The 25,458-nt window shown below is 37.3% G+C and overlaps 1 protein-coding gene across 7 annotated transcripts in view; it reads right to left on the bottom strand.

Moving 5' to 3' along the window:
• The window catches only part of LOC132797174 (teneurin-a), a 300,879-nt gene that overhangs the window by 66,024 nt on the left and 209,397 nt on the right, over positions 1–25,458 (bottom strand). For all 7 annotated transcript variants that reach the window (XM_060808718.1, XM_060808719.1, XM_060808717.1 and 4 more), the window contains 2 exons: positions 16,470–16,787; positions 13,455–13,561 (listed from right to left, as the gene is read on the bottom strand). In XM_060808718.1, coding sequence (XP_060664701.1) covers positions 13,455–13,561; positions 16,470–16,787 — 425 coding nt within the window. The remainder of the gene's footprint in view (positions 1–13,454; positions 13,562–16,469; positions 16,788–25,458) is intronic.

The following is a 25,458-nucleotide window of genomic DNA, read 5'->3' on the forward strand; positions in this document are numbered from 1 at the left end:
CATATTTTAACGCCATATTAATATGCACTCGTCCATAAATCAAAACTATGGCCAACTCTTTCGCACATGCCACTTTCTCTCTCTCTCTCTCTCTCTCTCACTCTCGTTCAATCTTTTGCTGCGAACTCAACCACATGTGTGGAACACACACATCCAGTGAAAGAGACACAAAGTACGCGTTGTTAACACGTTTGCATTTTGCTTGCCATCGATGCTTGACTGCGGCTTGCTATCGTTTATCGATAACTTGCCAAATTTATGAGCTTTGCCAGTGGCGCCAGCTGCCTCAACATCCACAAATAAAACACACACACACACACACACACACTCTTGCACGCATGCTTATGCAGTCAACGTGCTTGTGAAGTTTAAAATGGCAACCACAAAATGCGCAATCGTCAATCATGATTGAAGCTCACTGTGAAGGATTTCGAATGCAATTTGTCAAATTTGTCTGATACACAAAATAATTGTTTGTTATTGAAATGCCGAATCAATTAACCGCTCAATCAAGCAATCAATATGAAATGACTTAGTAGATTCACAATTGCTAAATCAATCAATCAATCAATCAATACACAAAATTATTGTCTGTTATTTGAAAGCTGCATCACTTAATATTACACATAATTGTAACAACACGAAATGTCATCATTAAACACATTTGTAGTACATCTCAATCAATCATACATCAATCAATACACAAAAAAATTGACTCTTATTCGAAATCTGTGTCAATCAAACGAGTAACAAGCCATTAATCAATTTTACAGATAATTACAACAACATGAAATGCCTTTATATAGTTCAATCAATCACAAATCAATCAATCAGTCTAACACAAAACAAATATTGCATCTTTAAGCAATCAATCACACATCAATCAATCAGTCTAACACAAAACAAATATTACATCCTTAAGCAATCAATCACACATCAATCAATCAGTCTAATAGAAAAAGATTTATTAAATCTTTATGCAATCAATCAATCACACATCAATCAATCAGTCTAATACAAAACAAATATTACATCCTTAAGCAATCAATCACGCATCAATCAATCAGTCTAATACAAAACAAATATTACATTCTTCAGCAATCAATCACACATTAATCAATCAGTCTAATACAAAATATTTATTAAATCTTTAAGCAATCAATCGCACATCAATCAATCAATCTAATCCAAAACAAATATTACATCTTTAAGCAATCAATCACACATCAATCAATCAATCTAATACAAAAGATTTATTAAATCTTTAAGCAATCAATCACACATCAATCAATCAGTCTAATACAAATAATTCTTTAATTTATTTATTTGAAATTTTCACCATTTAGACGTAACTAAATTATTGGAAATAACCAAGCAAGTCTCACTTGATTATTCCCTCATCAATCAATTCGAATATTTTATACTCAATCATGTGCTCATTGAAGCGCGCTGTAAACAAATCATTCAAACCTTCTGAGAGCAGGCTCATTATCAATTCTAATTTGCGTAGCCAAATTCGCTGCGAAAAATCCCTGAACAATGAAAACGATTTCTTTCAATCAGCAACATAACACAATGGGAATTTCAATCACCAAATAAATTATAAGCCAATCAATCAAAAAATATATATTTCATTGATACTAAAGAACATAAAAAACAACACAAGGAATGGAAAGGAAAGGAAAGTCATAGAATTATATTTTCCATGATTTTCAAACAAAAGCAATTAGACAAAGCGACTTTTTTGTTTGCGTCTGGGAGGTCACATTGAAATTATGTTAATGGCTCAAGTGAAAAAGTGACTAAGGGCGAGAGGAATGTAGGGGAATGGAGAATAGGGAATGGGAATGAGAATTGTAATGGCGCCGTAGACAAAATAAATTCCCATTCTCCATGCGACAGCCAACGAACATGTAAACTAATGCGACCTAATGATGTCGATGTTGACGTCGTCGATGTTGATGTCTTGGATACAAACAAAGCTGCTAAGGAGTGATAGAGAGAGAGAGAGATAGAGAGAGAGAGGAGATACTCACACATACACACACACACTCACGCAATTACTCATATGAGGCACGACAAATTAACGTCAGCGAACGTGCCTCAATTTGGCTGTTGAGCTTTTAATTTAAGCAACAAGACGTGGAAAGCAGGCAAACACACACTTTGATATTTATAGGCCAAGTACTACACTGAGCAAAATCGAAGGTTAAGGCAACTAAATGCTGGCATAATTAATCTACTTCTTGACAGCAAACTGATATTGTGTTCGACAAATATTGATTCAAACATTCAAGTGTTGAAACTCGCATTGAAGTTTCAACAATTTAAGCAAAATTGCAAGCAACAGTTGAAGTTGAAGTTGAAGTTGCGGCAAGTGGAAGAGGAAGAGGAAGAGGAAGAGGGAAAAGCACTTAAAACTATTTGCAGACGAAAATTAGATAATAAGGCAGCAGTAATTTTGAATTCAAGACAAGTGCGCTCTCTGCTGCAGAAAACTCCTCATACACGAACAACTTCCACTTTTTCTTTTGCGTTTCTTTTTTTCCTTACTGCTTTTGTTGGCGAGGGAACAAAGGACATCGCACACACACACACACACACACACACACATAGAAAAATATATACAGTTTATGTTTATTTCGTATGCGAGTGAGAGAGCGGGCAACATCATTAATAAATAAATGAAATGAAAAGGAGAGGAGAGGAGAGAATAGAAAGGGGCTTCGTTGTGGTATGTGTTGTTCTATTAGGTTAACAAGCTTTTCATTTAAGTGCCTCGCAACTGGTCAACCAACTGGAACGGGAACAGGAACAGGACAAACAAACACTGGAAAGGACAACAAACTGCGGCATACTTTTTCCGCGCCTTTCTTTTCGGTTGGAGGCGACACCAATTAAATTTGATTACAATTTGTGTGGAAGCCAACCCTAAAGTCGATAAATTCATGTGTGTCTCAGCTGAAATTGACAACGACTCAATTTGAGAGAGAGAGAGAGAGACTAAATAGTGGACAGAGGACACTCCTTTGCAAGTGGAAGAGTCAAGTCGTTGTTTATATTTGTAGCTCAAAGGGTGTGTGGCAATTCGATTAGTTAATTTTTGTTGTCCTCAGAATGTGGCACACGCAATGAACTAGGAACTGGGAAATGCTTGCACTTAAGATCAACTAATTGAATCTACGTGCTCGATGAGACCAAGTGCCTCTCTCTGCTACACAAAAACAAAAAAAAAAATAAAACTAATGAGACAAAAAGTCAGAGGGAATGAGGAAGCACACTGCATGACAGGCAGCAGGACAAAGTTACAGAAATTTATGAAGCATTTTCTTAATTGCACTTCCTTGAAGAGAAATAATTTATTTAAACGACAAGCGCACACCTTTCATAGCTGCTCCTTCTTCAAACAATGTGTAGAGCAAGGAGAGAGAGAGAGAGGGAGACACTGCAAGGAGGAAAAATAAAAGGAGTCTTGGGTCACGCCCTGACTTGTAATAGTTGCTGTCCTTCTACTGCCTGTGGCAAATGTCGTGTTGCGTCATTTAAATTGAAATCTCTTTTGCCTGTCTGCATTCTTCTTCTACTCTTCTCTTCTCCTCTTTTCTTTTCTTTTTCTTTTTTTTTTTTTTGGCAATTGGCTAAAACATTGTTGTGGTCAGTTGTCAAAGTTATTTTGCCTTCGTTTTGTTGTTACGACAATTGCAGCCAACTTGATGACACATTCACAACGAACAGTTGCATAATATTATTTGCATACTTTTTTTCCTTAAGATTAAACATAAATTGGGTATCAAAATGTGAGACCGACAAAATTCCAATAGCCAAAAACAAAAAAAAAAAAAGGAAAATGCAGCTGGCAATTTTGTGTGTTTTGGACGCAGATCAGTTGGCAAACATTTTGTGTATTTTTTAATTTGCAAACATTTCTGTCAACTAAAGGCATTTTTCTTTTAGTAGATTAAAGTTGAGAGAAACAATATTCATACTTTTCAATATTTTCCCATTCATAAAGTAAAAGATGTATTGCGATTGTTTTTATTTCATAAATTTAACCAACATTCTATGATAAAAACAAGTAAGAAAGCTGCAGTCGACAGAGAGAGACTCTCTATTAATTTTTATGAAAAGCAAAACAATGCTGTATGAATCTTGTAAGTATACCAAAATGATATACCAAAAAATACTAGAATATACCGTTTGGTAGTAGTATTAGTATATACTATTACTTTTATTACTTTTACAAATCAAATTAATATACCGAAAATAATACAGAAATATACTAAAATCTATATTTGGTATATTAATATACTATTATGTTAAAACATATCTTTTTCAATAAAAGCAAAGCCGAGCAGTATGTATCTTGTAAGTATGCCAAAATTATATACCAAAAAATACTAAAATATACCGAAGTTCACATTTGATAGTTATTAGTAAATACTACTACTTTTATAAAATATATCAAATTAATATACCGAAAATAATACTGAAATGTACTGAAATCTATATTTGGTATATTAATATACTATTATGTTAAAACATATTTTTTTCAATAAAAGCAAAACAATGCTGTATGAACCTTGTAAGTATACCAAAATTATATACCAAAAAATACTAAAATATACCGAAGTTTACATTTGATAGTTATTAGTACATACTACTGATTTTATAAAATATATCAAATTAATATACCGAAAATAATACTGAAATATACTAAAATCTATATTTGGTATATTAATATACTATCATGTTAAAACATATATTTTTCAATAGAAGCAAAACCGAGCAGTATGAATCTTAAAGAATACCAAATTCAAAAATACTAAAAATATACCAAAGTCTATATTTGGTATATCAGTATAGTATTTCTTTAAAAAAAATATACCATTTGGTATAGAGGCTAAACAGTTCAGTATGCAACTTAAAATATACCAAATTTATAAACCGAAAAATTACAAAGATATTGTAAATCAATGTATGTGTTTGATATATCAATATACTATTACGTTAAAAATATACTTTAGACAGTATATTCATAACAACATACAATTTTATTTGCATTCAACTTCAATTTGTCTTAAGGACATTGATATTTAGTGTACTTTCATTCTGAGTGCTTGAGCTTTTTTGTTGCCCTTAGTTGTCGTCTCTATTTGCACATTGCTTTGATCTGGATAGCGTCCTAAATGTTTCTTGTATTTGTGTGTTGCTAATTGACTTTCTTTGTTGCGGTTTTGCGATGAAATTTCCAGTCGATTGGCCTTCTAAATGCAAAATGCAAAATGCAAAATGCGAAACTTGTAAACAAGTTTCTGTTGGCCTAAAAGTATGTGTGTGTGCTTCTATTTGCTTCTTTCAATTTACGAAATGCCAAAATACCGAATGCCTTAAGAAAAACCACAGAAAAATGAACAAGCCCCAAAAACGTAACTAATTGAGAGTACAGTGAAGCCTGGCTTCATGCCGAATGCCGAAGAGGCATCTCAAGGATGTCGTAATTGAGCTGAGATTGCAAAAGAAGAGAGTGCTTTAATTGAAGTGCAATTGGAGTAGCAATTAATTCGTTTGCGTGTTTGCTGGCTGCTGCTCAATGACAAATGAATGTGTGTGACGATTGTCAAAGCGAGTTGCTCTCGCTCTCTCTCTCTCTTGCAACAAAGCGTATCTAATTTCATGTTGGCCACAAAGAAAAGCTAAAGCCATGCAGCACATGAATGCACATTCAAATACCGAGCAGCAACAACAAATTACATTTTGCCAGCAACCGCAACGCAACGCAACGCAACGGAAACGAGTGAAATGGAAATAAAATCGCATAAGCTACGAGGCCAGCAAGGACAACAACAACGCAATCAGCTGCTGCTGCTGTTGGCCAACAGCTGCCACTGTGTAAATGACAACGATAAGAAGGCAGCAGGCAGCAACAACAACAACAACAAGAAGAAGGTGGGAGACAGTTGCAACACCGCATGTTTTCGATGGGTGTTGTGTGTGTGTGTGTGCGCACAAATTGTGAAACAGTGCATATCGAATGAGTTTCCGATAGTTATCCGCTTAAAAATCGATTAACCTATTTCCGATAACTACTGCAATGCGCATCCGCATTCACCTCTCCACTCTCTCCGCTCTCTGCTCTTCTGCCAACTGCCAGTCAAACATGTTAACTGTCCTGATTGTCGCTTCTTCCCCCCTTTTGCATCTGCCTCTGCCTCTGCCTCATCATTGTTTGTGTTGTTGTTGTCACAGCTGTTGCTGTTGCTGCTGCACTTGTGTGTGTGTGTTGTTGTGATAGAAAGTGGCACATCAGTGGTAAAGCGAACTCTGGCCAGCAGCTCAAACATTTTCTGCCTGCTGCTACAACAACAGCAACAGCAACAGCAACAACGACAACTTGTCTGCTTGCGGCTGCTTTGGTTGCTCTTGTTGCTGTTGTTGCTGTTGTTGTTGTTGTTCACGCTGCTGTTGCCTGCGGTGCGCGCTCAACATTTCACATCGTTGTTGTCCTGTTGACACTGTGGTCGATTATCGCACAGATATGACAGATACAATAACATTCACCCACACACACACACACACGTGCAAATAATGACAGTCTAGATAAAATTGTTGCTTGCACAAATTACACAACAACATTTTAATCTCTCTCTCTCTGTTTCTCTTAATTGCGCTAAAGTTGCTGCTGCTTGAAAGTAACAAAATTTGTTAAGCATTCCATTTTCTAATATACAAATAGTTAGCAAGACTAAATATTAAATATATTCAATAAAGATACAAATAAATAGATCTAGAGATAGATATAGATATATTGCAATAAATGAAGATTAAATCATTTATGATTTTATAAAGAATATTAAATCATAAATCAGTAAGAAAGCAAGCTTAAACAATATAGAAAAATAACTAATTTGTACTCTGTGCTAAGCAGCATTTCATTTATATTTTTTCATTTTTTCATATTTCTAAATTTGTTTAGAATAATAAAAATAATCTGCATTAAAAAATCTAGCTTTGTTTACATAAACTATTTTCTTTTAACTAATAAGCAAAGAACCTGCACAACTTATTAAGTCTAACCGATAAATGCTTTAATTCTTCGTAGTGACTATTTCAAAGCGACCCTCAAAAGTAGGCAACACTTTTTGCACTCTCGCCTTGGTTCGCTATTTTAAGCACTTTGACTTAACCATAGCAATTTCCATTTGGCATTCTGGTTAATTAACACACACATGCACACACACACACACACACACACACATGTGCGCGCATTATCGCACTTTCATTTACAACACACGCATTTTTTGCATCTGTTTTGCTTGCTTCTCTTGCTCTATACAATTTCTTTTGCCCACATAAGTAGGCAACAGTTTTTGTGTGCCTGGCAGCTTTTTCATCAATTTCAAGTTCGTCCAAAATTTTGTGGGCGTTGGCACAGTTGAACAACAAAATGCAAATCAAATTAAAGGCATGGCTCCCTCCCTAACACACACGCACACACACGCACACGTATAGAAGTTGCAAACAAACAACAACAACAACAACAACAAGCAACGAAAACGTGTGTGTTTGTCTCCTCGTTCGTTGCAGACGGACGGAACTCATGTGTTTGCGCTTCTTAATTAACTGACAATGCTCCTGCGTGTATGCGAGTGTGTGTGTGTGGTTTTGTTTGTATATTTTTTAATGTCTAGCAGAGAGAACGAGTGAGATAGAGAGAGAGAGAGAGAGAGAGAGAGAGAACAAGCGAGAGAGTTAGCTGTTGCAGCTGTAGCGCATGGCTGGTCTCACCCGCAAGTGTTTGCTAATTTTATTAAACCCTCTTGCGCTTAATTAATAGAAAATTATTGTGCAAACAGACGTCGAACACACACACACAGACAGGCACACACAAGGATGGCATGGGGATTTAGCTCTGACGGCAGCTGCAAAAATATTAGCCACTATTAAAAGCTAAAATGCCGCATGGCGCCATTCGTTGTTCGTTGTTCGTTGTTGTTCGCTGGCTTCATCACCTGCTGTTGCTTGTCTTAACCCCGCAGCTTTAAAACTATTCAACCATAAAACGACCCAGGCACACACACACACACACACACACATATAGAGAAGGGGAAGCGAGATTCGAAGCGTAAATTCATTTACCGCAAGAGCCGAGAGTGGAAAGTGGAAAGCAGCCGCCGCCAGCGAAGCCAACAACACAAAAAGCTTTTTACACAAATGAGTTTATGTGCAGGCAACGATGAACGTTGCTGTCTCCCTCTCTCTTTCTCTTCACACACACACACACGTCTTTTGCGAGGGCAGCCACAAAAATTAATACATTATTTTTAAAAGATAAATTTCAAGCTGCCTTTCTCTCCGTCTCTTTGCTTTATCTATTGCCTGCGCTGGCAAACAATTAAATCAGTGAAATCCACACGCAGCTTTTGGCCCCACACACACACATAGAGAGAGAGAGAGAGATAGCGTCTGTGTTGTCTTCCCCACAAAATGTTCACAACTTTTCAACTTAAATTCATTTTGTGCGCCAAAGCGCTAAAGGAAAGTGCCGCCAGTCCGCTTCCCTCAAAGCGCCGAAGGGGGGGAGTTATGGAGAGAGAGAGAGAGAGAGGGGGGTAGACTATGGTTATGCCAGCAGCCAAGTGGCATCACACATTTTTCTCGTGGTTTGTTGTAAATTTGTTTTCGTTCACTTGCAACGTTGTGACACCGCAGCAAACCGAAAGCTGAAAGACGGCGGAGGAAAAGCTACCGAAAACATTCAGGAAGCCGCAACTTTTAGCTGCTCCCCCCACTTCCACTCTCCCTTTCCCCTCTCTCGTTGTTGTTGTTGTTGTAAATCAGTGGCTGTGACTCGGCGAGGCAGCAGCTGCTTCAGCTTCAGCTTCAGCTTCCAACATTCAGCTACTGCTGCCTGCTAAAAGCGTAGATAATAAATTAAACGCAGCACGCTTCAAGTCAAATGGCGACCCTGCATTCCCCCCCCCCCTTTTCCCCTCTTTCCTCTTCATCATGCCCCCCTCAAAATGAGTAAGCATCTCTCTACGATGCTTTGAAGGTCTCTTTTTTGGCATGCGGACAGCAGAGGACGCAGGTATAAAGCTCTCTCTCTCTCTCCCTCTCTCTCTCTGTCTCTGTCTCTGCGCTCTCACTGATAACATTAGATTGTCATGTGAGAAAAGCGGGCAGGGCAAAGGGAGGGCGGGGGGGAGGGAAAAGAAACGACATGAGTTACGCGAAATTCACGTGCTCTCAAAACTTGTAATTGAAATTGAAATTAAAACTTGCATTTAACTTTTAACTACTTTGTGTTTTGGCATTTGAAAATAGTTAAATTATTTCTTTACTATATAATTACATGAGCTTCAACTCTTAACAAAGACTTTCACATAAATATTGTAATTAGAAATTGTTAACAATCACAAAAACCTTGCTGCGCAGAAATTAATGGAAAATAAGTGTATTTCATTTTGTTGTGATTCTAAATTTGGACAGTATTCAATACATTTTTAATGTGTACGCAAAATCAAATCAAAAACTCTATTTATATCGGTGCTTATATTGATTATTGAATGCTCTTTGGCAACCGCAATAAAATAATTCAATTTAAGTAAGAAAACTACAATAGATTATGCTCGACTGTCAGATATCCAATATATACCAAATTAATATACCACAAAAATACTAAATCTATACCAAAGGCTATTTTTGGTATATTGATATACTGCTATATCGAATATACCGAAATATAATATATTTAAGCAATGAGGTATTATTCTTAAAATATACCAAATTAATATACCACAAAAATACTAAATCTATACCAAAGGCTATATTTAGTATATTGATATACTGCTATACCGAATATACCGAAATATACTGTATAAATAATGCAGTATTGTTATTAAAATATGCCAAATTAATATACCACAAAATACTAAAATATACCAAAGATTGTGTGAAATACATTGCGGTATTACTTATAAAAATACTAAATGAATATACCAAAAAAATACTAAATATATACTTGGTATATTAATATACTGCTATACAGAATATACCGAAATATAATATATAAGCCATCCGGTATTATTCTTAAAATATACCAAATTAATATACCGCAAAATACTAAAATATACCAAAAATTGTGTTTTTGGGTATACTGATATATGATGGTATATAGATATACTGTTGTACTGAATATACCGAAATATACTGTATAAACAATACAGTATTATTCTTAAAATATACCAAATTAATATACCACAAAATACTAAAATATACCAAATACTGTGCTTTTGGTATATTGATATATATAAATATTATAAATATACCATGTGGTAGAGTGCAAAATATACCAGATTGTCAGCCTCCACATAATTCAAAAATCAGCATGAAATACGCTTTTAATCTATGAGCTGACATTCGTAATTGTATTTCCATTTAATAATATCCTACGCAAGTCCTAAGCTTACTCAACTTATTTAGCTTAGCTATTTATATCGAAGCTGCTGTAAATAAAGTTTTCTTGTCTGTTGTCTTCACACTTTTCGCAAGCCAAAAGGAAAATCATTTAGTTGAGAAAGCATCAATAGCAATTTTTTCTTGGAATTTCGCATCAGTTGGCAGCTCGAGCCACGCCCACAAGCCAGCTGGCAGCGCAGACTTTAACAGACAAAGAAAAGCAACAACAACAACAACAATTTGTGACGCACAAGAGTAAGAAGAAGAAGAAGAAGAAGAAGCGGGGGATACGCATAAATTAAATGCGTGTGCGGCAAATTTATCAAGCAAGTTGGCAGCTCCACAGCGAGGAGCGAGTGAGAGAAACCGTTCAAAGTGTCCGAGCAGCAGCAACACAAAAGTTGTGCCAATGTTTCACTAGATAAAATGCCGAGCACAAGGTGAAGGTGCGGAAAGAGAGGGGGGTGGCGAAGAGAAGAGAGGGGGAAGGCAGTGGCAGCACGTCAACCCTTTTGCTTCAAATTAAAATTTACATATTTTAATGTGCAAAGTTTTGTCGAGCGCAGAGCCAAACAACAACAACAACAGCAACAAATTTTGCAATGCGACAGCCAAGGGGGGATGAGTGGAGAGAGGGGGAAGAGAGAGAGGGAGAGGGGACACCGAGAGCGAGACAAAGTTGCTCCGCTTGGCAAAAGGTTGGCAGTAAAAAATCAAATTGACCTGTAAATATAATTTAAAAGGTGGCAGCAAAAAACAGCCACAGTAGCAGCAACAACAATGCGAAACGTGTTTAATTATCAAGTTGTAAACAACAACAACAACAGTTGAAGGACAGCAAGGACAATCACACACACACACACACACAGACAGAAAAAACACTTGCTGTGTGTTGCCGCATTCAATTTAAGCGAATCATTTTGTGCGCTGTCGCCATTTTTGTTTACGCTTCGTCTCGCTCCCTCTCACCTCTTTCCCTCCCTCTCACACACACTCATTCAGAAGTCGCTGGCGTTCACAGAATTTTGTTAATTTGCCATTGTCAGCTAATGAGAGAAAGGCTTTCCACATAGTTTTCCACACCTCTTCTCTCTCCTCCCCTTTTGTGGCAGCTGCAGCACGTGGCATTCAACATTTTGCTGTTGCTGTTGCTGCTTCAGTTAGATTATTTACCAAAAAGTTTAAAGTAAGCAAAAAGCGTTGCCCCTGAAATTGAGACTCATTCACTTACACTCAGAGAGTGCCAATAAAAAGAGATAGCTAGCTACTTAGCTTACACTTTCACACACACACACACACACAATTATCAGGTTGAAGCTTCACATTTAAATGACTTTCCACTTAATGCTCAGCAGCAGCACATTTACTTCATTCAACCATTGTTATTCATATTAAAATTTTAATAAAATAACTACTAATAAATGAGTTTAAGAAATTTATGAAATTTGTTTCTTTTCTCTTAAATTCTTTCACCTCGTAAGTTTTTCTTTTTTCGCTATCGTCTCTTTATACTTTGTAGTTTTTATGAGTATTCTTTTAATCTTTATCTTTAAGTTGCTCCTGAATAAATTTTGGTTCTACTATTTCCTTGTTTTTATTCCTCCAATAACTTCTTTAACATTTTCTCGCTTAGTTCATCCTTGAACATAATTTGTATCTTTTTTTACAAACTACATAAATTATTTGATTTAACCAGGCTTTATTTAATTTAGCTTTACGATTATTTTGAAGCTGCTTTCTAAACTTTTCTATCAGTTACTCTGGCAGCTTTTCTAAGAACTTCTCGTTAAGCTTATCTATCAGTTTTTCTAGGAACTTTTCTTCTATCTTCTTGATGAGCTTCTGTTGGCACTTCGCTAAGAGCTTTAATTTTTATATGAACTTCTCTTTAAATTTTTGTAATCACTTCTTTAAAAGCTTTTCTAGCATCATTTCCTTTAGGTTATCTATAAGTTTTTTCTATGAACTATATATAACATATTAATGAACTTTAAGCTTAAAGAAGCTTATCTATAAGTTCTGTCAATGAACTTCTCTTTAAGCTTGTTCATCGAATGACCTAAGAATTTCTCTTTCAGCTTTGTTGAGAACTTCTCTTATGCTTCTCTATAAGGTTTTTAATGAACTACTCTTTAAACTTCTCTTACAACCTCTCTTTCAGCTTTTCTAGTCAATTCTTTATCTTCCTTTAGAACTTCTCTGTCAGCTTCGCTAACAACTTCTCTGTCGGCTGCTCTAAACTGCTTTAGTTTCACCTCCTCGTCTCTTAAAGCTTCGTTTTGTGACTGTGAATTTCAAAGTGATTTGCTAATTTCTCGAAGGCTGCAGAATTTCTTCTGGCTGCAATGTCGCCTGCCGTCTGTCCGTCCGTCCGTTCGTCTGACTGTTGTGGTTTCTAATTGCTTGTCAATTGTGCAGATGGCTGACCAACAGTTGCCTCATTCATTTGGGCAAATGAACAGTTGCCACTGGAGCGTGTGTCAAGACGAAGAGAGGAGTTAGATGAAGGGGGAAGAGGGAGGTAGAGGGGCGACAGTTAGCAGGGTTGTATTGTTGTGTTTGCAAAGTTTCTTTACATGCACGCATGTGTGTGCGTGTGTGTGTGTGTGTGCAAAGTAACACCATTTAACGCTAATGTAAAGCAAACACTTTGATGTATTTGCCTTGTTGTGCCAGCGAGTGTGTGAGTGTGTGTGTGTGTGCTTACACACATACATCTATACCCGCAAGTAAAGTCTAAAGTATATTTAGCAGCATTTCCTTATATGCGCCTAGGAGGTGTGTGTGTGTGTTACGATATTTGCACTTGTATGTGTATTTTTCATTAACTGTGTTTGGCGTTATGACAACGTCGCGTTGTCCGCCGCCCCCCCTCAGCCTCCCACCGCTTCACGCTTCAGTGTGGCCATTACATTCAGCATGTCCATAATGTTCCCCCTCCCTTTACCCACAGCCTCTTTCCCCCCCCCCAACGTCAACGTGTTGTGTGTGCTTACCTGCAAAGTATGCCAACATGGCGGTTAGGACGACGGATATGAATATTAAGGCGATGCTCAAGCATTTCCAGGAACATCGGTGTTGACAGCGTTTATCTATGTGAAACCTGCAAGGAAAAGAAACAGAGACATCATCAGTAAACGTAAAGAGAGTGAGAGAGAGAGAGAGAGAGAAAGAGAGGAGGAGACGCAGCTCGTGTTAAGTAAATTTTGCAATGCATTTGTAATTAACAACTGGCAAACAAAAACTGTCCTTAATAGAAAGCAGCAACAGCAGCAGAAAGAAACAGGAAATGGTGTGGAATTGAAGAGTGAGAAGAGAAAGAAAGAGAGAGGGAGAGGGAGAGGTAGCTGCTGGCGAGTTAGAGACAAAAAGAGAATGTTGAATGTTGGCTGAACAAGTCGCATTAAAAGTCAAGTTACAGTGAACATTTTGCATGCAGCTTCTCTATTTAGTGTATCATAGAATTTAAGAGTTTTTCACACTCGTTACTTTGTTCCTATAAACAAAGTTCAACTCGCTCTTATTTGATTGCTTCCTTTGCATACTCGCTACTTTTAGTCATTGCTTCTTTCAAGTACTCGTTAAATTTATGCACTCGTTCCTTTGTAGAGATGTGAAACACTCTTTATGTCGTCTTATGTCCTCTTTTGGATTCGTTACTCGCCGCTTGATGCATTTGCTAATTTCACTCGCTACTCCTCGACAGTAATAATTCGTAGTTATTTTTGAAGCATTCGTTACTGTGTTGTTTCTTTCAAGTAGTCGTTGCAATGAAGTACTCCTTGCTTTGTTAAGTTCTGTATCAGCTTTTAATTTAATTCATTTTTTTTGGTGCTTTCGCTGATTTTATTAGGTACTTCTCGACAGCATGCATTCCAAGCAATGTTTGCATTATTCGCTACTTGTAGTTACTCGTTGCTATATTTAATTCGCCTAAATGTTGTAGAGACTTGATATTTTCGTATCAGCACCTTTATTACTTTGTTTCACATGTTACTTCCTAACGATTCAACTCGTTACTCGTTATTCTTGCTAAACGAATCTCTTGTATCCTTATCTCTCGTTGCAACTAACTCCAAGTTATTATTTACTTAACAATCAATTTTAAAGATCTTTACACACTCGTTGCTCTGCAATCATTTGCAGCTTATCACTCGCTACTCGCCACTCGAATTCATAACCTTAAAGCAGGTATTTAAACGCGTCACATCTCGGAGCTAAGAGCTCACAGGCATATGACAGAGCAACCGCAAGGCAGTCAGAGAGTGGGACGAAGAGAGAGGGGGGATTTAGTCGCTTGACATATCACAAGGACCGCAAAAACCAACAAAAGACACATACACACACTGCGTGTATGCAGAGGCAGAGCGAGTGAAGGAGAAAGAGAGCGAGACCAATGAGTTTGTCAACTGTCAACTTTTTTAATAAAGCAACGCAACGCAACGCAAAATGATACACAACTTACAGCGTGGGAGAGAGGAGGAGGATGAAAGGGGGAGTAGGCTGCATACACACACACACACATACGCACACACATGGGTGTTAATCACACGAGCAGCTAGCGAAAAGCAAAGCCAACTCTAGCCTTCCTCCATTTCTACAGCTGCTTTAGGCCAAGGCAAAGCAAAGCAAAGCAAAGCAAGGCAGTTCGTTTCCGAGTTTCCTCTGTCCTTAATTGCATAAAAGTTGTAGAAAAGATTCTGTTTACCAAGCGAAAAAGAAGGAACGAGACGGAGATGGAGAGAGGGAGAGGGAGAGGGGGAGAAAAAAGTCTCTATGTAAGCCATAAAGAACCATCCTCATATGCTGTGCAAATTGGAAAACTAATGAACCTACTTGACCCGAGATAGTTACACACATGGCATAAATGTCTCGCTTCTCGCTCTCACTCTCTCTCTCTCTCTCTCTCTCTCTTTTGCTTATTTCCTTAGCTGCTGCTACAATATTGAAAAACTTGTCAAGCCAGCGACTAAATGAGCTCGGTTATTAGCCTATTTGAGGCAGGAAGCTCGCTTAGCGACAAAATTGTGCAGCTGTCATTTGAATGGCAAAACCTAAAATAGCCCCACTTCATCACTGTGAAAAGCTCAATGCAACGAAATTAGATGGTAAAGCAATATTGGAATGCCAAGGAACGACTTTAAATGACGTTCAATGAAATCAAATTCATGATAGATAGTGAAGAGAAAAGTTTTGATGAGAACTAGTTGAGAAATTCTCTCAAGTTGTGACATATTCAAGTGATGAAGAGCAGCCAAAAGAGTAGGATAAGCATTTAAAGAAGTTCACAAATACAGAGAAGTAAAATGAGGAGTTAAATGCGGAAAATTCTACTAGTTATTTTTAAATATACAACGACAAGCTCAAAGGCGTCAGGGAATGTTATAAACAATCGATTGCCATACTAAATTAGATAAGTAAAACGGAACTGAAAGCAGCTTAATGAGAAGTGAAAACAAGTTAGAAAGCTATAGTATAGAGTGTATTCAGGACTCATAAATACTATAGTTATTATTGTATATACCAAAATTCGCAGCTCTAGCTTTAAAATTACGCTTGGTATTCGATTTTCTTGATTTGCGGAGGCGGGAGGGGGGCGTGGCAAAAATTTGAAATAAATTTGATCTGCGTGCAAACATAACAAATGCTGTCGAAAAAAAAATTATAGCTCTATCTCTTATAGTCTCTGAGATCCAGTGTTTCATACGGACGGACGGACAGGTGGACATGGCTAGATATATATAAGGTCGGAGATTCCTCCTTCTACCTGTTACATGCATTTCCTGCCTTCTACCCTATGGGTAGCGGGTATAAAAATAATGCCACATTTTCAGTGAACAAAATAAATGAGAGGCAAAGTTAAATGTGCGTTACCAGAAGTAAAACGAAAAGCGAAAAGTTGCAACATTGAAACGGGACTTTAATGGCTGCTTCAGCTGACCCTGAGTTGGGGACTTGTTAAATCGCCGAGTGACCTACATTACTAGGGAGGATTGTGAGGAAGAACTTACCTGGATGGTGAATATGGCGAATAATGCGGTGCATGCGCTGAGTGCGAATTACGCAATGGGAATCCAGGCATGACCAATGGCTGTGAGCCGCTTATCTGGCAATGCGGACCCGGTCCGCCGCTGCCCGGTGGTCCACCGACCGACACTTGGGGTCCTCCAACGCCTTGACCGCCAACGCCGCCAGGCATTGTGCCAGCGCCCATTGGCATCCCAACGCCGACGCCGACACCGACGCCGCCGCGATCGATGCCGCCATGGCCGATTGTGTTGCTGCCAGTTGACATACTTTGTGGCATCTGTTGTTGGTGGCCGCCCAATCTGTAAAGGACACAAAAAAGAGGGAAAGAGAAATGCCATGAGAACGATGCTTGTAATACGGAAATTAAAACATGTTCAACGATTTTTGCTTTTTTTTCGCATTTTTTTACAATATTTAAATCTTTTCTATCTATATGCATATTTGGTTCATTTTATTTTTTTTTTTTTTTTTGAGGTGCACTTTACACAAAAAGCCATTGTTATTGTTATTGTGTTGTCTCTCTGTCTCTCTTTTGGTAGTTGTTGCTGTTATTGTTATTATTATTTTTAACGGTTAAGTGATGCGGAAATTTTAAATTAAAAAACATAAATCAATGCACATGTGTCTGTGTATGTGTGTGTGTGGCCATTGTTTCATTATCGTTGGCCAGCAGCCGACTGCGATGCTGTTTGTATTTTATTATCGCTCAACATTAAGCGGAAATGCAGCTACAGGCAGCGACGTCGACTGCGACTGCGACTGCGACGCCAGCAGCATTCGATAACGACTTGCAGTTGTTGTTGTTGCTGTTGTTGTTGTTATTTTTATTGCTGCCTCTGCAGTTGCCCATTTAAATATGCAACACATTTTTGTGCTCAGCTGCTCGCTCTTGTTGTTTTTCACGCTCCGCCCGCAAGTATGCAACAATTTTTTATGTTGCTCTCACTTGCTGCGATTCACAAGACAAAAGCGTAAAATTACCACACACACACACACACACACGCATGTTGTTTGATGACTTGCCAACCAGCTGCTACAACATGCTGTGGTATATACGCTATTACTTACACACACACACACACACACACATACGTTGGCGCTTCTTTTGCCGAAGCATTTTGTTAAGAGCGGCGCGCACAAAAGTATGCAATTAAAAATGCTGCCAGCGAAATTGTTGAAATTGCTGATTTGCAAAAGTATTTTTTCATATCATCGAAAGCCAGCAAAAGGTGCTTTTAGTTAAATCCAAGTAAAAGGCTTCAATTTAAGTATTTCTTCTCTATAACGATTGGCGGTGTTTTATGTTAAGTGAAAGGCTTAAATTTAAGTATTTCTCTTATATCAATATTGACTTTATTTAATGTTAAGTTGAAGGTTTAAAATTAACTATTTGCTTTGTATATTAATCGACGTTATTTAGTGTTAAGTTGAAGGCTTAAATTTAGGTATTTATTCTCTATAACGATTGATGTTATTTAATTTTAAGTTGAATACTTAAATTTATATATTTGTTTTGTATATCAATTGACGTAATTTAAAGTTAAGTTGAAGGCAAAAATTGAACTATTTCTTTTCTATACTTTTTCATCCTATTTTGTATTGACGTTTAGTTTAATTTTCCTTTACTAACCCTGTGTTGTTAAGCAACTAATTAATTTGCACAGGTTCTTTACCTATAAAAAATAAAAAACAAAACCAAAATTCTTCTTTACTTTAAAGTTTTCCACTAACTTTCGACTCAACACAATAAATCGCCAGAATTGCTCACAAAATTATATTTGTATAATCGATCGAAAGCTAAGCTCTGCAGTTCATAAATTTGGGCCTTTAATGCTTGTTTGGCTTTAAGGCCAAAACTGACAAAATTTTGCTACGTAAGGGCGTTGCTTTTATTTTCCTCCTCCTCCATCCTTTTTTTTTTTTTTTTTTGGTAGTTGCGCGTGGGAGTTTGTGACATTTTTATGTGTCGCTGCAAATTGCAAAGTATGCAATGCTCTTATTTATTTATAACTATAACTTTAATGGTTTGTGCGCGCTCCATTGTCAAGAGTCTTTCTCTTTCGCTCTGCTCTTGTTAGAGCAGCAGCAATAGTAGCTCATCATCATGGCTGGCTGGCAGCGAGTTTGTTCGTTTTTCGAGTGCATTTGACATATCACATTTGGTTCGCTCTTGTCAAATTTTTGTGTGTGCTTTGGACGCCATTTTGGCTTTGTTATTTATGGCCATGTCAAGCGGTCGCCAGCTGGTCAAGAGAGAGCTGCTAGCTGCTCTCGCTCCCTCAAACCCCAAACCCCAAACCCCGAGACCCCGCAAAACGCAACCCACTTGGTCATCAGCGTGGCCTGCATTTGACATGCGGTTGCGTGCGGGCCAAAACCTTTTTGGTCTGTTGTATTTCTAAATTCTTCACTCTTCATCCTCCTTTTTTGTTTTCTTTTTTTGTTTGGCCATTGGCAATTGGTAAGCCGGAAAACGGGTCGACAAAATGGTGATTGGCGCGCTCAAAAATCTGTTTCGACTAACCCCGACAGAGAGAGAGAGAGAGAAAAAAAGAATCAACCATAATAACAAGCAGCCTAAACCAATGCACAATTCTCTCCTTCCCTCTGCTCTGCTTGCATTCTTCACTTGCTGTTGACCCCAAAAAACAAATCCGAAATTTGCAAATCAACCCAAATATCAAGCTGCAAATTTACGAGTACGTTGTGTTGAGTTGCCAGCGGCTAAAGCAACCAGATCAGCGTAATTTATAACGCAGACAGAGACACACATGCCCCCTGAAAAGTATGCAATGAAACAATGAGTGAAAGCGCTGAAGAGAAAGAGATAGAGAGAGGGAGAGAGAGAGGAGACAAAATGAGTGCGAAAGCCGCTTACAACAAAATCAACGACAACAGCAGGCGGCCTAGACCCGACTTCCCCCTCCCTACTTCCCTCTCCACACACCACGAGCCATGCACAAGATAAATGTGCCTCTGTATGTGTGTGTGTGTGTGTGTGTGTGTGTGAGGCAGCTTAGCAAACGCTAAGCCAGCCAGCGAACAGCGCAAGCTGTGCCTGTGATTTATTAGCAACAATAATAGAATTAAACAATTTAAATTAAGTTGTAGCCAAAAACCATAAACAGTCTGCCAAGCGGACGAAGCGAGACGACGACGACGACGACGACGGCGGCACCTCTGTGCCACAGTGCCACTGTGTGTGGCATGCCACAGGAAGAAGGGGCCACAACACAACGCAACACAACACAACTTCACACGCAACGGGGCGTACCACAAAAACAGTTTTGTTACAGCATAAATTGCAGTGTATCGTGACCAGAGAGTCGCACTTTGGACACTTGACAATTTAGGCATAACATTCATAGATGTGGCCAAGAGATTGAGCAGAAGAATTCCAAAGAAATTGAAGGGCAAACAAAACGAATATTAATCGAAATAATACTAAGAACAAGTCAATCAATTTGGCCAGAGTAATAAATACATTTTGCATATTTGTTTTCTCACTAACTTATATATCGAATTTAAAGCTTTAAAGCTTATTCGTATAATGATCATAGCTTTGTTTTCTTTTAAATTTGATAATTAAAAATCAGATTTAAGTGCTATAAAAAAATGCTTCTATCAGGGACATTGGAAGCTTTCAAAAGCACAGTCTTGAAATCTACAAATATTTAGCAAACTAATTCTTTTGTTTGTGTACTAATTTAAGCTAGTGATTTTATGATTTAAATGGTTTCAACAGTTGTCTCACATTATAGATAGAACAATTAATTCAACGATTTGTTATACTCTTCAAATGAGAAATTGAATTTTCGAATGCGTTTGAATGCTGAATCCCTCAAAGTGAGTTATTAGGTTATTTTGGTATATTTTGTACTCGGTGGTATATTTTCAATATAGTTTTATATCGATATACCAAATATAACATTCGGTATATAGGTATATTTTTTACTATTTTTAATGTATTTTTTGTATATATTGGTATATGGGTATATTTCAGTATATTTTGTATTCTATGGTAGACTTTAAATGCAGTTTTATATCGATATACCAAATATAATATTCGGTATACAGGTATATTTTGGTATATTTCGTACTATATTTTATACTGTTAATGTATTTTGACATCAATATACCAAATATAGTATGTGGTGCATTTTAGTATTTTTCATTCATATTGTCATTTCGGTACTTTCGGTATATTTTGTACTATATGGTATATTTTTAATGCAGTTTTACATCGATATAGCGAATATAATATTCGGTATATTGGTATATTTTGGTATATTTTGTGCTGTGTGGTATAATTTCAATGTACTTTTCGTATATATTGGTATATGGGTATTTTTCAGTATATTTTGTACTCTATACTAAATATAACATTCGGTATACAAGTATATTTCGGTATATTTCGTACTATATGTTCGACTGTTAATGTAGTTTTACATCAATATACCAAATATAGTATGTGGTGCATTTTCATATATATTGGTATTTAGGAACTTTCGGTATATTTTGTACTATATGGTATATTTTTAATGCAGTTTTACATCGATATACCGAATATAATATTCGTTATATAGGTATATTTTGTGCTGTGTGGTATATTTTTAATGTATTTTTCGTATATGTGGGTATATGGGTATTTTTCAGTATATTTTGTACTCTATACCAAATATAACATTCGGTATACAGATATATTTCGGTATATTTTATACTATATGTTATATTGTTAATGTAGTTTTACATCAATATACCAAATATAGTATGTGGTGCATTTTAGTATTTTTGATATATTTTGGTATTTGAGTATTTTTCAGTACATTTGGTACATTATGAATGTAGTTTTAGTATATTTTTGGTATATTAATTTGGTATACTTAAGCATTCGATTGTAGCTTTCCTACAATTTTTGTTTTTTATTCATTTTTTGGGCTTCCTCAAAAATATATTTTTCATTTTATGCTTGTCTGAAATAAACTTGAGCTTTGAGAGCATTGCAAATTCGTTGCTGTTTGGCAAAGCAGGCAACGATGGATTCACTTGAGTAGCGCTAAGAGTGAGATAGACAGAGAGAGAGAGAGAGAGAGAGAGAGAGAGAGAGAGAGGGAGTTGGAGAGTTTGGGGCACATGTGTGCAATAGTATCGCGTCGCCCTGGGGGCATTACAAATGCTTCCTGTGCATAAATGTGGCAGCAATGGCAGAGCTCTGTTCTGTCCTCTGTCCTCTGTCTGCCTGTGGACTTCTCTAACTGCATCTGTATGTGTGTGTGTGTTTGTATATATCCTTGGCATTATTACTTGCTGTTGCGATTGCTATTGCTGTTGTTGTTGCTGCTGTTGTTGCTGTTGCCATTGTTGACCAGCCCCAACACAGTTTGACCCCGAATCAGTCAAGCTTCCTTCTGCCACCCGCACTCAACTCGCACCTCCTCCCACCCTTCACCCCTTCCCCTTCCCCACTGCTTGACATGCGCCCTCATTTCCGCAGCACTCAACGCAACCGCTTTTTTATTTTTGCTCCCTCATTTTTTTTGCTGCTGGAGCAACAAAAAAAGTGTTGCATACTTTTGAGTGTAACGCATTTTGCAACTTCAAATAGCATTTTGTAGTTGTCGCTGTCGCTGTTGTTGTTGTTGTTACTACTGTAATTGTTGTTGTTGCCATAGCAAATTGTTTGTTATTATTTTTATGCGGCTGCTGCTGTTGTTTTAAGTGTGTGCATTTAATTTAATTTTTATTTAAATGCAACGCATAAAAAAGAATTAAAAACCTTTTTGTAACAATTTTAATGTTTTCAATGTTTTGTGAAGTGTGTGTTTCTCTTTCTCTCCCCCTCTCTCTCCCCTCTCTCTCTCTCTGTGTCAACAACGAGAACTATAACAAAATAATTGCTTACTGTGACACACATTGCCAGCTTTAGCTTCACTCAAAAATCACTCGACAAAAACAGCATCAACAGCAGCAGAAGCTTCAGTTTCAGTTCTGTTCTCAATTGAATTTTTATGAGTTTTCGTGTTTGCAAATTAAATGCAATTTAAGAGACGAGATTAAAACACACACACAATGAAAATGTCTGATTTAATATATATATTATACGAGTTTGTTCATTCATTTCGAAATAGTCAACGCTAAATAATATTTTTTGCATTTTGTAATTTACTGTCGAATAATATATTATTCCGTTAATTGCAAGTCTTTTTATTAGAATCGCTTTAATATTTTTCATTTATTCTTTTTTAATGTAATTTTTATTATAATTGTGATTCTTTTGGCTTTCTTTATTGCTCTAAAGTATCAATATGTCTTTTTTTTCTTTTGTAATAATTTTCTTTGCATTTTCATGTCGAAGTGAACAAATGAAGGATGAACTGTAAATATTTTGAAGTCAGTGCACAGTTGATAATATTTCTAGCTTTTATATATTAAACAGTTCAAATAAGTTTGCAATTTGAGTTGCTCGAAGACATTCAGTGAGTGCATTCATATGATTCATTTATAGCTTGCCATTCGCTGTTCATTTCAATTTGCTAAAGCTGTCCCTCAGAGCTGAGCAACCTTCACCTGTCAAACCAGACTCATATTTGCACACTTACACTCATTCACACACTCACACTTATTCACACACTCACACTCACTCACACACTCACATTTGCTGGGCTGTCAGTGTCATTAAATGCTGTCGTTAAATCAAATCGCTGTATTCAGTTAGTGCAACTCAGTTTCATTTGCAAACACAGCAAAGCGAGGTGAGTAATGAGCGGCAAGTGCAACGGAGAGTGAGAGGGCAGATAAGAGAATAAGAGAGAGAGAGAGAGAGAGAGGGAGAAGGGAAGCAACTGAGCCGTGTCGTGCTGCAGTCGAGTCCAATCAATTAGTTGCGCTGATTTGTTTGACAAACTGCACTTGCATTGTGTTCGCTCTCTCTCTCTCTCTCTCTCTTCTATCTATCTCTTTCTTCAGTTGTTGTTGTTAGTGTGTCTATTGTTGCATTAGTCGCTGCGGCCACGTAGCGTTTTATGTTTGTTTGTTGTCTTTTTGTGCGCCAATTTCGCTTGTAACTTCGCCCGCACCTAACTGTCCGCTTCCCTCTCCCTCCCTATCTCCCTCCCTCCCGATCTATCTGTCTCTTTCTCTCTGTGTGTGGATTATTATTGATTTCGCGCTTCATTTTTCTAGCACGTTTCCGCACAGCGTGTAATTTTGTTTGGCTTTGTCTACGCTGCCAAAGAAAACTTGCTCTAGACCGCGAATCGACCTGTGGGAGACACTCCATCTCGCTCTCGCTCTTGCTCTTCCTCTCTCTCTCTCTATGCTTCCCTTTTCCAGCTGTATGTGTGTGTGTGAAAATTTAGCGAAAATCACGTTTCGGGCGTTGTTAGTTTTGCGTTGTGCACGATTTCAGTTGACCCAACTCACAACTCTCACAACTCTCGCAGTTCACAGCTCGAACAATGGTCGAAGAATTTGCCCAAAAACTAACTTATAGTTTGTTCCACTTGCTCTCCATGTGTGTGTGTGTGTGTGTGTGTGTGTGTGTGTGTGTGTGCGTGTGTTGCCTCATTCAAGCAACTTTGCCAACAGGCAACTGCAGCAACAGCAGCCGAAGAAGGAAAATGCCGTCAGCTTTTTCCCTCCCAACTTTTCTCTTCGCTGCTATTTTTGTGTGTGGTGCAAATTCATCATCATGCCTCGCATAAATGTTTTATTTTGTTTTTGTTATTGTTGCTTGTCCTAGTTTTGTGTGCCGGGAATCATTTCAAATTTGACTAAAGTAACCCGAGAGCGAGCGAGAGAGAGATGGAGAGAGAGATGGAGAGAGTTTCGTCAAGTTTCCCCCCAGTTTCTCGTTTAGTTTGATCGCCTCCCTTTCTCCCTTTCTCCCATCACATACATTTAAATGTTCTCAAGTTTTGTTTAGTCGAGAGTTTGTTGTTGTTGTTGTTGTTGGGGGCATGCATAACTGCGATATGACCAAGTTAACTTTGCAACTGCTTTTCAATTGCATATCGAAGAACACAACTCAATTGGAGCAACGCGTTCTAGGCTAATCGATTGCCCAAGCGAGACAAAGCGAGAAAAGAGATAACAAACAGATGAATATATAAAAAAGTGTGAATATGCTTTTAAAACAATGATACTAGATTGAAGACAGGTTGAAGAGAAGATTATTTAAAGTGAGGGAAAGTGGAAGAAAGAGAAAAAGGGAAAAAAATGTGAAAAATATACTGAAAACAGTATATTAAATAAAGAGAGAGAGATGGGAGATATATGCGAAATATACACTGAATACATTTGATTAATTAGAATGATGTGAAATATATACTGAATACGGTAGATTAAAATACTAATACTAAACACGGTAGATAGAACGAGAAGATCTTCAGTCAAATAGAGAGAGAGAAAAAGAAAGAGAAAAACATACAAAGAGAAGAACTTGATTTAAAGCGAAAGAGAGAGAAAAATGGAGACCTATGGGAAATATACATATATTGAATACAGTAGATTAAAATACTATACTAAATACTGCAGATAGAAAGACAAGAAAAGACAGAGACACAATGAATTCCACAAATAGAAAGATAAGATGAACTTTAATTAGACAGAGAGAGAGACAGAGAGAGAGAGAGAGAGAGAGAGAGAGAGAGAGAGAGAGAGAGAGAGAGAGAGAGAGATGGGAGACATATGCGAAATATATACTGAATACGGTAGATTAAAATACTAATACTAAATACAGTAGATAAAACTTCAGTCAAATAGAGAGAGAGAAAAAGAAAGAGAAAAACATACAAAGAAAAGAACTTGATTTAAAGCGAAAGAGAGAGAAAAAGGGAGACCTATGGGAAATATACATATATTGAATACAGTATATTAAAATACTATACTAAATACTGCAGATAGAAAGACAAGAAAAGAGAGAGACACAATGAATTCCACAAATAGAAAGATAAGATGAACTTCAATTAG

The sequence above is a fragment of the Drosophila nasuta genome, chromosome X (genome assembly GCF_023558535.2).
Source record: "Drosophila nasuta strain 15112-1781.00 chromosome X, ASM2355853v1, whole genome shotgun sequence".
Classification (NCBI taxonomy): domain Eukaryota; kingdom Metazoa; phylum Arthropoda; class Insecta; order Diptera; family Drosophilidae; genus Drosophila; species Drosophila nasuta.